At 37.7% G+C, this 14,005-nt stretch overlaps 1 protein-coding gene across 1 annotated transcript in view; it reads right to left on the reverse strand.

The window, feature by feature from the left end:
• Nucleotides 1–14,005, reverse strand: part of SLC6A5 (solute carrier family 6 member 5) — a 32,334-nt gene that overhangs the window by 8,452 nt on the left and 9,877 nt on the right. Inside the window, exons 8-12 of the mRNA XM_085300811.1 lie at nucleotides 13,896–13,999; nucleotides 11,184–11,308; nucleotides 5,644–5,756; nucleotides 5,235–5,366; nucleotides 3,909–4,008 (exon numbers count right to left, since the gene is read on the reverse strand). Coding sequence (XP_085156937.1) covers nucleotides 3,909–4,008; nucleotides 5,235–5,366; nucleotides 5,644–5,756; nucleotides 11,184–11,308; nucleotides 13,896–13,999 — 574 coding nt within the window. The remainder of the gene's footprint in view (nucleotides 1–3,908; nucleotides 4,009–5,234; nucleotides 5,367–5,643; nucleotides 5,757–11,183; nucleotides 11,309–13,895; nucleotides 14,000–14,005) is intronic.

The following is a 14,005-nucleotide window of genomic DNA, read 5'->3' on the forward strand; positions in this document are numbered from 1 at the left end:
AAAAAAAAAAAAAAAAAAGATTCCTAGAGAAAAAAAGATTCTAGAAGGACTGTGAAAAAAGTTAAGATAATACATTAATACCTTTTTTACGTTTTTAATTTCAGACAGTTTCCTACAATATTTCTCTCAAGCACAAGAATCTTTATATTTGCTCTCATGTTACAGAATACACCATTGGGAATTATGCTTATGATTAAATTAATACCCACAGCTTTAAACTATTCTTTACCAATTGTGCATCATAACCTAAACAACTGGAGAATAAACATCTATACAAGCATGCATAATAAAAGGCAGCACTTGACTGGATTATGTAGCATGAGCTCTAATGAAAAACAAGTGATTGCAAGGAAATAACTAAGTGTGGCTCTTCTTAATTTAAAAATCTCAACAAGCTCAGCAAGCAGAACATGTAACAAGAACTAAAGACAGATTTACTAATCACAAAAGCACCTGCTAGTATTATGCCAACCTGCTTGCTATGAAGAGTACAAGTATACAAAGAATAGTGTCAGTGGAGTGTAAAATAAGCAATTGTCTGAGCTTGAAAATATATTATGCCAATTTTAAGCACTGCTTGAAGGAATATAACAAGAGCAGCAGCTTCACTTCTATTTGCRACATGCAAATCACAAATATATGAGCTGCGCTCCTGTGAGCAAATTCCTTGTAAAGTAGCCTTGATGCAGAAAAAATAGCTGTGGTGCATAATTCAAGTGAATAAAGACTGTAAGATAAATCCTTGATTTTTGGTGCTGACAGAACAGAAGCTCTTCAGTCTAGAAAAAGGTTAATTCTAGGGAATAATTTCTGAAATACTTTTTTAATCAAAGACTTTTCAAGCATCTGTTGATTACTAATCACTTAGCACAGATAGAGCATGGAAAAAAAATGATCTGAAACTCATCCAATCTTTTCCARGTCTAATTATATTAAAATAATATCCTAACTAGAAGCTTATGTCATCTATTCAAGTCCTTACTAATGCTGTAACTATTCTATATTAATATATATTTTTTWWAAAAAAAAARRRGGRRGGATAATGAATTTGCTAGAGGAAAACAGACACAAGYATTTGCAATTTTGTTTACAAAGTTTAATAAAATGTTGTTCCATAAAGGTAGGTTTGTAGTACTTCTGCCACTTAGTGTTCAAAGGAGGAAAAGATCCAGTATTTTCTCCATGTTTACCTTTGTGCTTATTCAAAAATATACACAACAAAAACAACCCATAAATTTAAATACTTTTTTTGGCTATTTAAAATAATCTCTGCAAGGAATTTTTATCTCGCGTGCTGATGGGGATGGCTTAAGGAGACAAGCTTTTGGGCACAGAATGAGTGATACCATTGATGTCACTAGCAAGAAAGGGTGACAACATCCAGTGCTTTTACCACAGCATCATTCAGATAGATGCCGAGAAAAAAAGAGAAGGAAGAAGAAAGAAAATACTATACTCTTCTTGAATACTGCCACTAGCCCTTTGTGAAGGGTGTTTCAATTTTAGTAAAGCTGGGAAGTCAGTACRACAACCAGACTGACCTGAAGTGCCTGGTAGGATCAGCAGTTCAAGCTAATTCTGTGCTTTGAGCACAGAACTGTTTTATAGCCAGTGAAGATGGATTTTTTTTCTAGGTTTTCTGAATGTATATTCACTTAAGATTGAGCGTTAAGTCCSTTAAGCTTGGGGATTTACTGCAGAGCATCTCAATAAATCCTGYGGTTGTTCAGTTAATCTACAGAAAGTGAAAGAGGTAGACATACCAACTTTTTAATATCTTTTTTTCCGCCAGGCTGGTACACAGTCATTCTGCTTAGAAAGCTTCTGGCATCATCTTTTGTGACACAGTAGTAGTGATGTCCATTTTACAGGTCACAAGATCCCCTGAATTAARTTGCTAATATCCATAGCAACAAGATTATTAAAAGAGACTCACTGAAAGAAGTGTGACACTGAGGACAGCTCAGAAACCATTGACTTATCTCAAACAGATGAAATCAGAAAAAAGCAGTTAGCTCGTCCCCCAGATTACCACTGTTTTAAACAAGTATGCTGTTGGAAAATATCAGCTAAACACACACAAGAAGTTGCTCGGTGGCTGACTAACTACCTAGAATGAGCAAAGGTGAACGGGTGTGCTGCAACCTGTCTGTGAGTTATGGGGAGCCCCAGTGCCGARCACGCGCAGTTGTTTTGGATGACATGTACCAGGCAGTACCACAGGCCAGTAAGCACCAAAGCTGGTTGTAGCTACGGGGAGGAATGCACAACTCTTACATGCCTTCATGGAAACTAAAGCACTAAGAAATGACGTAACTTGCCAGCACTGATTTTCAAACCAGGAGTTTTTCTAAATAATCCCTGAAGTTCATCTCTGGACTTCACTTTAGGAGATACCTCAAAGTGCTTCAGTCAGGTTCTTTGAGAAGGTTATTCAGCTGTAAAGCTGGTAGCAGTTACCAATGTCATTTCACTCATAGGGATTACACTTCTAGCCAATTCTAATTGAAAGACTTACATTTCAGGGATATGAAAARCAAAAATGATTTTGATCAGCCAAAATCTGAACAGGCTAAAGCAAGTCTTCACTTAGTATTTTGACATTTTCCACTGTGTTTGGTAACATTTGCTCACTGAGTCACTTCTGACTTGGCTTACAGCCACAAAAGCCCACTCACTGGGTTGGATGTCTGTGGGGATAACATATACCTCTATATTTCCATGAAATCAGAGGATAAAAAAGGAAGGACAGAGTGTGACTCAATCATCTTCCTCTTATCCTGATTCCATGCCCTTTCCATACGTATATGTTTATTCTATATATTCCTTGTCYTCTTTCAAACAAGAGGAATAAACTCAATGTGGCTTGAGTTGCATAGGACCTTTTCATACATTTATATTACAAAGTGKACTCCACAACTTAGCAAGATCCAGTGCACACCATAAGATAGGACTTAGGTCAGAGAAGATCCTCCTAGATAAGCATATTCAGCAGCARATCTTGAGATCATTTTATGACTAGCTGATATATAATATATAATTCCTTCCTGTCCACAGCAACATCAGAAATGACCACATGTTTGCTTTCATTAACRCTGAGGTTCAGAACTTGCTTGGCACAAGTCCCAAGTGCCAGCTACACATTCCCGATACAGATTAATCATTTTTTTTTATGCAGGGAGATCTTCACATTCCAAAATGCTGCCATATGTTATCGCACATTTCCAAGAATCAATCTCCTGGAAACACTAGACAAGTTTGAGAGTGGATCACCAGCTGACTTCAACTGACATAGCTGCAGTAGCATCAACACACTTGCACTAGTTTATATCAGCTACTCAGGTACTTTCCTGTAATTTAAGATATGACAACAGTTGGAAAACAGTAAATCAACGTGGTTCAGTAAACAGGTATTACCACCATGTATAAATAGTCACTGAGGGTAGCAGCACGATCTTAATTCCATGTTATGGACACATGGGCTAAAGGACGTACACGGAAAATAAATCCGTCAAATGTTGGTAACTGCAAAGGTGTCACTTTTAGCTCAGGACATCTCTGAGGCATGAAACTGTTTGAGTATGAGTGAGCCTCTGAAGATGATTCACTTAATGCTCGTTCTATTCTCGTACTCATCTCTAGGCACTGGCTTCGAGCTACTAGCAGAGAAATGACGTTAGTCTAAATAAAATAGTCTTCTGAATACATGTATTTAGAGGAATCCTGTAGTAATACAGTCCCGTAACTCCTCAATTCAAAATGATGTTTCCGAATTCTGATTTTTCTTAGTATTTTTTTTAAAAGAAAATGTTACCTCTTTCCTTAAGAGTTTCATGGTACTGCTTATGTTACCGTATTCARAAACATGCCTTTTATATAGACTGCCCAATAACAGTATTTTTTCTTACCATATATATAGGAAACTCCAACAAGCTCAAAGATGGCAATGATGACAAGGGAATAAGAAGCTGCATAAGTGTCCACAAGCTGTAACATGTACATTCCACCCTAAAGGGAAAAAGAAAAAAAGTCATTACTCATGGCATGTATCTGCTGTCTGTGTATCACAATATCCCCATCCTATAAATAGCACYAAGGCAGGCAAATGAACAGGAGCCAAAAGCCAGGACTCTCCACCCCATGTAAGCATCCTAACATCAGCAGGCCACAGACTTATGCCACTSTTGTTTCTTCCTTCTTGCTGAATGAACACTGAATTCTTTTCAGCAATATAGTCCACCTCAAAAAWAAAWWAAWWAAWWAAWAAGCACAGGTATGTCTTAGTCTGGTAGCTAAAACACTCAGTAAGTGGGAGACATCAGTTTCTCTCTTTTCAGATCAAGGAATGAACTGGAATCAGATCTACTAGCACAGGGTCTAACCACTAAATACTATATCAAAAGCACCACTTAAACTAGAGAAATTGTAGTAGTGAGGTCAGTTAGTTTTTTTACTAGAAAGGATATAACTGCCTAACATCAGCACAGAGGTTAAGCAATGTAATTTGAGTAAAAGAACTGAATATTATCTATCTTAGGCTTTGAAACTGCAAATTTGGTGGGGTATGTGACAAGATGAAAGTGAAAAGGAAAGAAGGTGGGAGGGAAGGACGAATGAAAGACTAAAAATAATTTTTGCACCTCCCTTTGAAGTTGTTGAGAGTGACRATGCTGGAGGAACTGGCAGACAAAAGATAGGGAAGACTATCAAAGGAAGATGAGAATTTCATTAACTCCACAGTTTTTCATGACTGTCAATGTATACCTAATCTGTACATATCTGAAAAGGCACCCAAAACAGATGTACAGTTTTATATGCTATATTAACTTTTTTTAAAAAAATKAATAGTTATTTTAAGTGACTGCTTTGGGGATGTTTAGCTGGGAATTAATTTTTTAAAAGTCTAATTTTCAGAAAGACTTGAGCTATCAAGTCTCTCAGAGCACCCAAAAAAATAAGGCTTKCAAAACCACCCATTTCAAAATGTCCTTGCACATTTAATGGAATTAAACAAGCTTAATCTCATGCAACTTCAAGGCCTGTCTGGATGCAATCCTGTCTACCATGCTCTAGGTGACCCTGCTTAGCAGGAGGGTTGGACTAGATGATCTCCGGAGGTCCCTTCCAACCTTACAGATTCTATGATTCTATGAACTRTTTTTTACACAAGAACASAATGGCCACCGGCAGGGGKATTTGGGACAGCCAGCGTCGCTGAAAGGCAATATTATTACCTGAGTGATCATAGGAAATCCCATGACRAAAAAGGAAATGCAGCACCCAAGAGTGAACAGTGCCTTGTGTGTRCGTAAGTATTTGGGAAACTCATCCGAAACAGAGGTCACTATAGTCTCAATAGTGGCAAACTGAAAGACAAAATAAGAGTATCAATGTATACCACATACATAAAATGGTCCAGCTAATATTGAAATRTTAGACAGCATTTAGAGACTTGGATGTTAAATGCTCAGATGTTAATGCTGAAGTTTCAACCAAACGAATGCAACGCTGATGGCATTGTTTCGYTCTTCTCTTTGCAGAATGGTTGACAGAATACATGGAAAACAGCAAGTAATCTCATGGTCCTCAGGATGAATAAATTGGCAGAGCAAGACAAAAGGCATGGGAAAAGCAGCAGCTTACCATAGTGTCCAATCCAAGTGTCAAAAGCATCAAAAAGAATATTATAGCCCAGAATGGAGAGAGAGGAAGCCTAGTTAAAGCTTCTGGGTAGACCACAAAAGCAATCCCAGGACCTAGAAATGATAAAAATAAAGGTTGAGGTATTTTGCATCACATTAACATGTTTCAAGGCAGAGCACAATATTACTGTGCTTGATAAAAGTAAAAAGGATCAGATTCAGCTTTTCCTATTTACATAAAGATTTAATCATTGCAGAATCTAGCCTTGCATGATTAATTTCTATTTTTACTGTAAATTTCACTTACACATTCCTGCTTTCCAAGTTGAAAATACGTGTTTAACCTTAATACTACCACACTGATCCAAATAAGAAGGATCAGTAGAAATTCTGCATTAGACCTATGTTTCTTTCCTGCTCTCTAATCAGATTGTCCCCCACTTGTCACTGCCCCACTCCAATTTACAGTCTGGACCTTGAATCAACAGGGCAACCCTCCACACCTCAATATTACACGGATCAGGGGAAAAGAAAGTACTGTACATCATTAGCACATAATGGAATGAGTAAGACAGCAGGTAACAAATGCACTGAGCTAATCTCAGTCACATGGTAACAATTACTGTGAATCTAAAATGAATTCACAAAAAATTAAAGTAAAGTAGAGCAGAAAAAAAATACGGAGTTTATACCTTTTAAAGCCTTAACCAGGAATTTGCCTGTTTTCAGTTTTGATTTTCTTATTCTGAGCTGCAATTCTTACTGACAGTAAAGAAAAATTCTTTTCACAAGTACACTTAGATTTGCCTGGGAGAAAACACTGCAGGAATCTGGTGGTAGATTACAGCAGATGGCACTTCTTCCTTATTTATCCCAACCAAAACAATACCCAGTCACAGTTCTCTGAAGGCTCAGGTGAGATACAAATGAGAATTAAGTTGAGCTGATTCTGTGACCTGGAACAGGAGGAGGAGAAGGAGGAGGAGGAGGAGGAGGTGCAAAGTCACGCTGTCCTGGCCACTGCTAATCTGGGCTATAGGAGCCCATTTCCTACTGCTCCCCATGTTGTTTCTGTCAAAGAGGTAACTGTTACTCTCCCATGTTCTGAGAAAAACACACAGTTTTAGCAACCTATGAAATGATCTCCACAGATAACCTGTGAAGTGTTTGGAGATCCTTCTAAATAAGAGACAAACACAAGACTTAGCAACACTATATAAAAAAACAAACAAACAAAAGTATATGACTCAGTAAGTGTTGTGGTCTTCAAAATTTGCTGCAGAAAGGTGACTTTTCTGAATAGAAACGTGTGTGGGGAAATATTACTTATTAATGAACGTGTTCTTCATCTCTTGATTAAAATTTTTTTCTTGACCGTTAGAGAAAAGGACTCTCTTTGCACTAGCTTCCTGCATTTAGAAGTTCAAATCAAGTCTCAGAACAGTTCCCATTAATCATAGCCTCCTGAACAGTTTAATTATACAAAATGAAATTGCACATCTCTCAATCTTGGCCCCTCATAATTCAAAAATAGCAGRTGCCAGTTGAGGCCTACAGTAAGGGCAGTGTCCAAGCACAGATAAGCAGTCACGAGGAGGCTGGCTATCCATCTGGCTGCCAATCTTCTGTGTAAGCACAGTTTCCAACAATTAACATTTTTGGAGATTTGAGTGGGTGTAAGCTTCTTCTAAAAGGCTATTAAAGCCAGGAAAATTCTCTAAGGTTTGTACATATCCCACGGTGAAAAGTCTAATGACCTTGAATTTTTATTCTAAATTATGAAACTCTTTCAAATGTAGTATGTTCTTCCTCAAGAAACAAAGTAGATGTTCCTGTCTTTCCCACCATTAGAATTTTTTTTAATAAAGTACACGATGTTTCCCAAAAGAAAGATTCTAAATGGGAAAAAATATATATATTATTTTGGATTTATACTTTAGGAAAAAAAAACAACAAAAAATGTTTCTCTTTCCATTAATCATTTCACTAAAGCTTTTGGAAACATAAAATGAGGTTATTTATCATCATCAGTTTTGCTGTTTTCTCTTTTTCTGAAAAAAATAGCAAAATTTTAGAATAAAGCCAGGAAGGCAGGAACAAGGGAGTTCTTGTTTTCCTCACTTGCTGTGCCCAATTTAATTCTTTTTCCTCAATACACTAACTCAGTCAGCACTTTTTTTTTCCAATTTTCACTGTCTTCSTGCTGTAGAGTTTTTTTCTATAATGGGACTAGATTTTGTTTCCCCTATCACTATGGAAGTAGAGTGAAAGCACTTCGCACTGGTGAGGTATTTTTAAATGGCTTAAATGAGGTTTTACAAATGTACCAGCAGTTCCACAATAAGAAAAGCTGTCAGCAGATAATCTTACATTCCATTGAACATCTGCTGAAACAGCTGGAAACAGAGAGCTCCAACATGACATGACACCAGGCACTTATTCAAAGACCTCCAACAAGAACACAACAGAGAAGAGTTTGGGATTTACTGCACTGGAAATCTCCAGGGAGAGGAACCAGCTGAATCAAATGTTTTCTACTCCATCTCTAACAGCTACAATTCTCCATTCCTCATGTTGTCACTCCCTTCAGAATTTCCATTGTATCTTAAGTTGAGCACATGCTTCTTCTTTTATTTTGAATTCAACACTTTGCAATAATTTCTGTAACTGCAATGCAGTTGGGATTTGGGGGTGGGGGGGTTGTTGTTTGCTTCAGGTCTGAAGTAAAGTTTAAAATAAAAATATTAATGAAAATATTATTCCTAAAACACCTGGATTTCTAGCAAGGATTTTTCTAGTACCCAGTCATCTAGCAAGGATTTTTCTAGCACCCAGTCATCCAGCAACACGAAGCAAGAGGATTAAGATTGGAGAATTATCACAGAAGATTGAATGAGGATATGCATACAAAGAGTTCTGAGAGTTGAATCAGAATGAAAAGGGGAGAATTAGAGAGGAATACGCTACAGATAAACAGTTTTTTCTTGATGTTTTGTAGACTACCATTCCACACTGAGAAGCAGAGTTAATACTTAGAACGGCCTCTGCTTTTCTGAACAAATGCCATATTCCAAATACTTCTCAAAGACTCAAACGGGCTCAGAAGAAAATTTCTGAGGACAATTATGACATTCAGTAGGAAAATAGGTCGTAAACAATGTACTCAGAAATAGTTAACATTTTCCTGGATTTTGCAGGAGACTGTCTTAGGGAGAGGGAAAATCCAATAGAAAGAGGATGTAAAGAGGACCAAGGCAAACCTATGTTACCTAGCAAAGGCAGAAACAAATTATGTAGCCTGTTTTTGACTCCCTGAGACAGAATGGTGTTCCTTTCGGTGTTGCCTGTGAGAAAAACTTGTCATCYGTAACCTTCAAACTTTCAAGAATAAAATGGCTTATCCTAGTATACTCTACTGCTCCATTGCCTGGGATTTCARTGCATTTTCTGGTGCAGAAAACAGCACCTCAGAACACCATTCGTATGASTATAACTCACAGCAAACAGTTGTTACTGGTGTTTCTTTACCAAGAAAGAGAAAAGTTGTCATTTGTATAATGACTGTCAACAGGCGATGGCTATTGGCATACCAAAGGCACRTAAGATTACACAGGTTGATAAAAAAAACAGCATTATTGCCCTGTCACAAGACACACATCAAATGACATGTGCTGGAGACCAGTTGAGCACAGCAGAGCATCTTAGATGATTCATGAAGAGTCTTTCAAACACAAGGGTCTAATCCAGCCAGAAAATGAGAACTGCACTAAAACTTTTCTATTCACACTTATTTGACTTCAGACAAAAAGTGCACTGAAGACTGACGTGACATTTCATTGGCTTGYAAGGGAAGTAACTCTTATGACTTGCTATCAAGAAGCAGAGCTTGCCAGCTGCTTATCCAATGAAATTTTCCTCTCAAACCCTTTGAATCCACAGCACTGCAGGACCCAGACCAACTTCCTCTAGCTGAGCTGCAGTTTACAGGCTTCACCTAATACCAGCATTCATGCTATTTAGCAACCCAAGTTGCTACAGAAATTAAACATGATTTGATATCTTTATTTGTAGCTCTCATTTCAGGAGGAACGCTGCAGAGTGAATGTGCTTATGCATRTTTCAATTTCCAGAGAAGGAAAAGACAAAACAAAATTTAGTGTTTTTTTCTTCCCCTCCCCTTAATCAGTAACATCTTATTCCCTTTTCTTATTATTCTCCTCCTAGGTCCACAATTAGAAATAGAGTTCTGGAAGAAAGAATTTTTCAAAGAAAAAAAAAGAAAGGAAGGAAGAAAGAAAAGGAAAGAAAAGGAAAGAAAAACAAACAAAAAAAAAGAATGCTTCAACTGCCTCACTGACCACTGTTCCTACACCTACAGGTTTTCTGAACAAGTTCCCAGCCCAAGCTGTCTGTTTTCCATTTAGCTTCCACAACATTGTCAAATGCAGTTTAACCTCAACACCTAATTTGTCCAGAATGAATWACGAATGTTACCATACACAAACTGCATTACGTATGCATATATACAGAAACTGTTGTGGTGGGGGAATACCCTCCACACAAGTTATGTGGGTACACAATATACACAAGTTATGGCAAAATTATTACAAAATCATCTCTTCTCTTTTTAGCACAGTTTGAAATGATCCTAAAGATCCGGGGGCTCATTTTGACTCTAAGTGTCACATTAATATATTATTTAAGAATACTTCACAGGAAAGACAGTACTAGACTAAGGTAACAATTATGCCTCTATTATCCCATCGGATTTTTGCAATTCTTTAGGTTTCTCCAAATCTTACTCCAAAAGCTCATCCCATTCTGACWCACAGTTCTTCAAACCACGTGACAGCACCAACCCATCCATCAGTCACACTCTTCTTGCTCACATTCAGCTCTATCAGTTAAGACCTTACCAAACCTCATTTGTGACAGTCTCAATTTGCTAACCATATATGCACCATTGCAATAGAAGTTCTGCTCCACTTTTTTTTTATTATTATTATTTCCCTATGGGAGCAGCCCCTTGCTCCTCACAGTTCAGAAGCTCATTTGACCACTTATACCATATTTCTTTCCCTCTCACTCATCCCAAAGCCTTTTTTATTCAAGGTTCCTGCCATCTGGGACAACTTTTGCCTTCAGGTGGACCTGACAAGGCCACGGCAGAGACGGATAAGAGGGCAGTGACTGCTTGGAGTATAGGAAAGGAAGACATCACCCCACACTAGTGAGTCATTTACTTGTAAAGATTAGAAATCACTCTCAGCTGCATACTTTCTCTTACTGAACAAGTGATAAAGAGGCCTCAAAGGAGGCTTTCTTGACTTCATAGCAACAATAATTGCTGTATAGCAATTCAGCTGTACAGAGATGCCTGCAAGTGATTTACTAATCCACTCCAATTTGAAGCCAGTATTCTCATCTTCACCACCAATGTTATCATCACTAATCATCACTAAYACAGCTGAAGGTGCCACCGGTGCCTGCACCTTGAGCTTTAGAATCCATTCTAAGTACCAAAACAGCAGAATATCATACCTTGGTCTGCCACAGCTTCAATGTTTACTTTGAGCTCATTCGCCATGAAGCCAATAACTGAGAAGATGACAAAGCCTGCAAATATGCTCGTGGCACTGTTGGTGCATGTGACTATCAATGTGTCCCTGAAAAGAAAACAAACAAACAAAAAACTCTCATCACCCTGTTGTAATACCTGCAAGTGAGAGTTCCACATACACTTCAAGACTCTCTCCTGCGAGTGCACGCATTCTGTGGGAATGCAGGTACATAATCCCAAACCACATCCTTTTACACATTTCAGGTGCATTCGACGCTGATCAGAGATGACGGAAGTCTCCACAGCACCAGCAGCAGTCAGCTGTATGTGTCTCCTTCCAAAGCTTCCCACAGGCCAAGCAGGAGGCTGGACCTTTCTGAAGAAGGTAGCAGTGAAGACACCATTTGTAACAGAGCATTTTACTTTTTGCCTGATGTGTGCTGCTCACTGTATTACACACAGACYAACCACAGACTAAGTTAAGATGATTTTTGTCTTATCTCTTTCTTGTATTTGAACACATCATTTCATGGTTAAGCTTTCTATACCCTTTGGCATTCCCTAAGGGCCCACTGGTCTAGTTGTCTGTAGCGGACTCTCTGGTACTGATTTCAGTTGTCATTATAACGGGAATTTCRAGAAACTCATACCTGAATATCATGCTAAATTGTGTTAGCACACGTGACTTGATAGGAAACAAGCCATCATGACCCTTGTCCRTAATTGTTACAGTCCTGATGGGATTTTATTTTGTCCTCTAGACAGGTTTGTCCAAAAGACTTCCCCTTAAACTGCTAACGACTGAGGAACAAAATAGTCACTTGCTTTAAAGGTTTTTCAAAGATGATTAGAATTGCTCCTTCTTATTGCAATTTGTCTGTCAGTGACAGAATGGAACACAATCTAAAAAGCTGCCAAGAACCTCAATAAATGATAAACTTTTGGAATCTCTAATAGAGCATCCTGTAAAAGGAATGATTAAGTTAATTCTTCTATAGAAGAAATGACAACATTCTGTTTGGAATCATCATGTGTTAATCTTCTTCCAAAATACAGCTAAGTTTCAAACATATATATACATGTATGTGTGTGAGTGTGTGTGTGTGTGTGTGTGTGTGTGTGTGTGTGTATATGTATGTATGTTTATATTAGGAAGTAGATTTATACAAACTTCTTGCAATTATAATTTATTTCACGATGTCTGAAATGGACACATGACTGAAAAATAGAATTATATCTGCAGTCTTAGAAAGTAATGAATGTAAACACTGAAAGGAAAAATAGTCATGCTTCATTTCAGTATTGAAACTGTATTGTAAAAACAGTCAGATTAGAAGCAACCGTGTTTTTCTATTTTTTTTCTGCTTTAGTCCCCCAAATTCCTCTCTAACATAAGTAAGGAATGTATTTAGTTTTAGRTCTTTAAGATTTTTATGCTTCAATACCATGTATTTCATTCAAAATTTCCATTAACTCTTTCCAAGCTCCACTAACCATTGCTAATTTAATGCAGAAAGATAGCATGACAGCTATCCCTTTTTTATTCCTACCCTAGTATTCTGGAACAGATTTTCCAAGGCTAGATGTTTCCATTCAACAGCAACAAATGAAAGCAAAAGRCAAACATTTTTAAAAGCAGGAGCCAAAAGACAACAGGATGAGAGTAACTGAGTGCACAGCACTTATGTATTCATCCATATCTCTAGAGGACTATATTAAAGGACTTTTTAGAACTAATTGGAAATGGTTAGGGAATACTTTTTTAAAGTCCTGATCCACATTTTCTAAAGGTATCAAAATGTCTGTTTCGTATACAGTGGCAAAAATGCAAATATTCAAAAATTCGTAGAACATGGAGGTTCAAATCCCAAGGAGACCATGTTCTCAAGTCTTGAATCAAGAAAGTTTTGAAGTATTTCCTCAGGACAGTCCCTGCCCAGCTGGCAAGCACATGCTGAAGGCTGTCCCAAATGGTATTGCAGTCATTACAGGAATCAGTAAAGGATTGCTTCAGCAGAAACCCRACTCGCTCTAAAGACAACAAAATATCAGAGAAGTAAAGGAATGAGGACAAGAGAGAGCACACAGGTTAGCAGTTCTGCTAATGCTACTCACTTTTGTTTTTTCCATCTGCAGATGTTCTTGAGCACACTTTTTGATGAAAAACTATACTATGCCAGCAGAACAATGATTTTCTTTGCAAAAATAACATAGTCACTGATTTCAAATAAAAGTTATCTCAAATATTACAACCTGAGATAATGTGGTGCATGCAAAACCAGGATAAGTGCAATTGGAAAAATCAATAACATCCCTTAGGAGACCCAAGAATCATGTACACAGAAATTGCATATTATACTCTTGCATGTCTCACACAATGGCAAACTTCAACTCATTCTACACAYGGGTTGTTCTTTCGTATAGGTTGCCAACTRGCTTGATTTCATAACATTGCTCACAGCTGTTGACAGCTTTGCACATTGTTTTTCAACTTRAACTTCTGATTCTGAAAATGAATAGCTAATACGGACGATAATAAGCCTAAGGCTCATCTGATAGATTTCAGCCCAGGGAGAAGGAAGGAAAAAAAGTGAATGCTCTTTCCAGTCTCTTTGCAGATTTCTGCAAGTTGGAAGACAACTGTGTTTTTGGACAAGGCCACTTTAAGACTGATGGATTTCATACTCACATACCTGTAGCAATTATTATGGAATTTGTTGTAAGAAGAGAGAGTAATTAAGCCTCCCCACGCTGCAGATAAGGAGAAGAAAATCTGTGTGGCAGCATCTTTCCAAACCTTAAA

This window comes from Rhea americana, unplaced genomic scaffold (assembly GCF_003343005.1).
Source record: "Rhea americana isolate MKP2758 unplaced genomic scaffold, rheAme1 scaffold_17, whole genome shotgun sequence".
NCBI lineage: Eukaryota > Metazoa > Chordata > Aves > Rheiformes > Rheidae > Rhea > Rhea americana.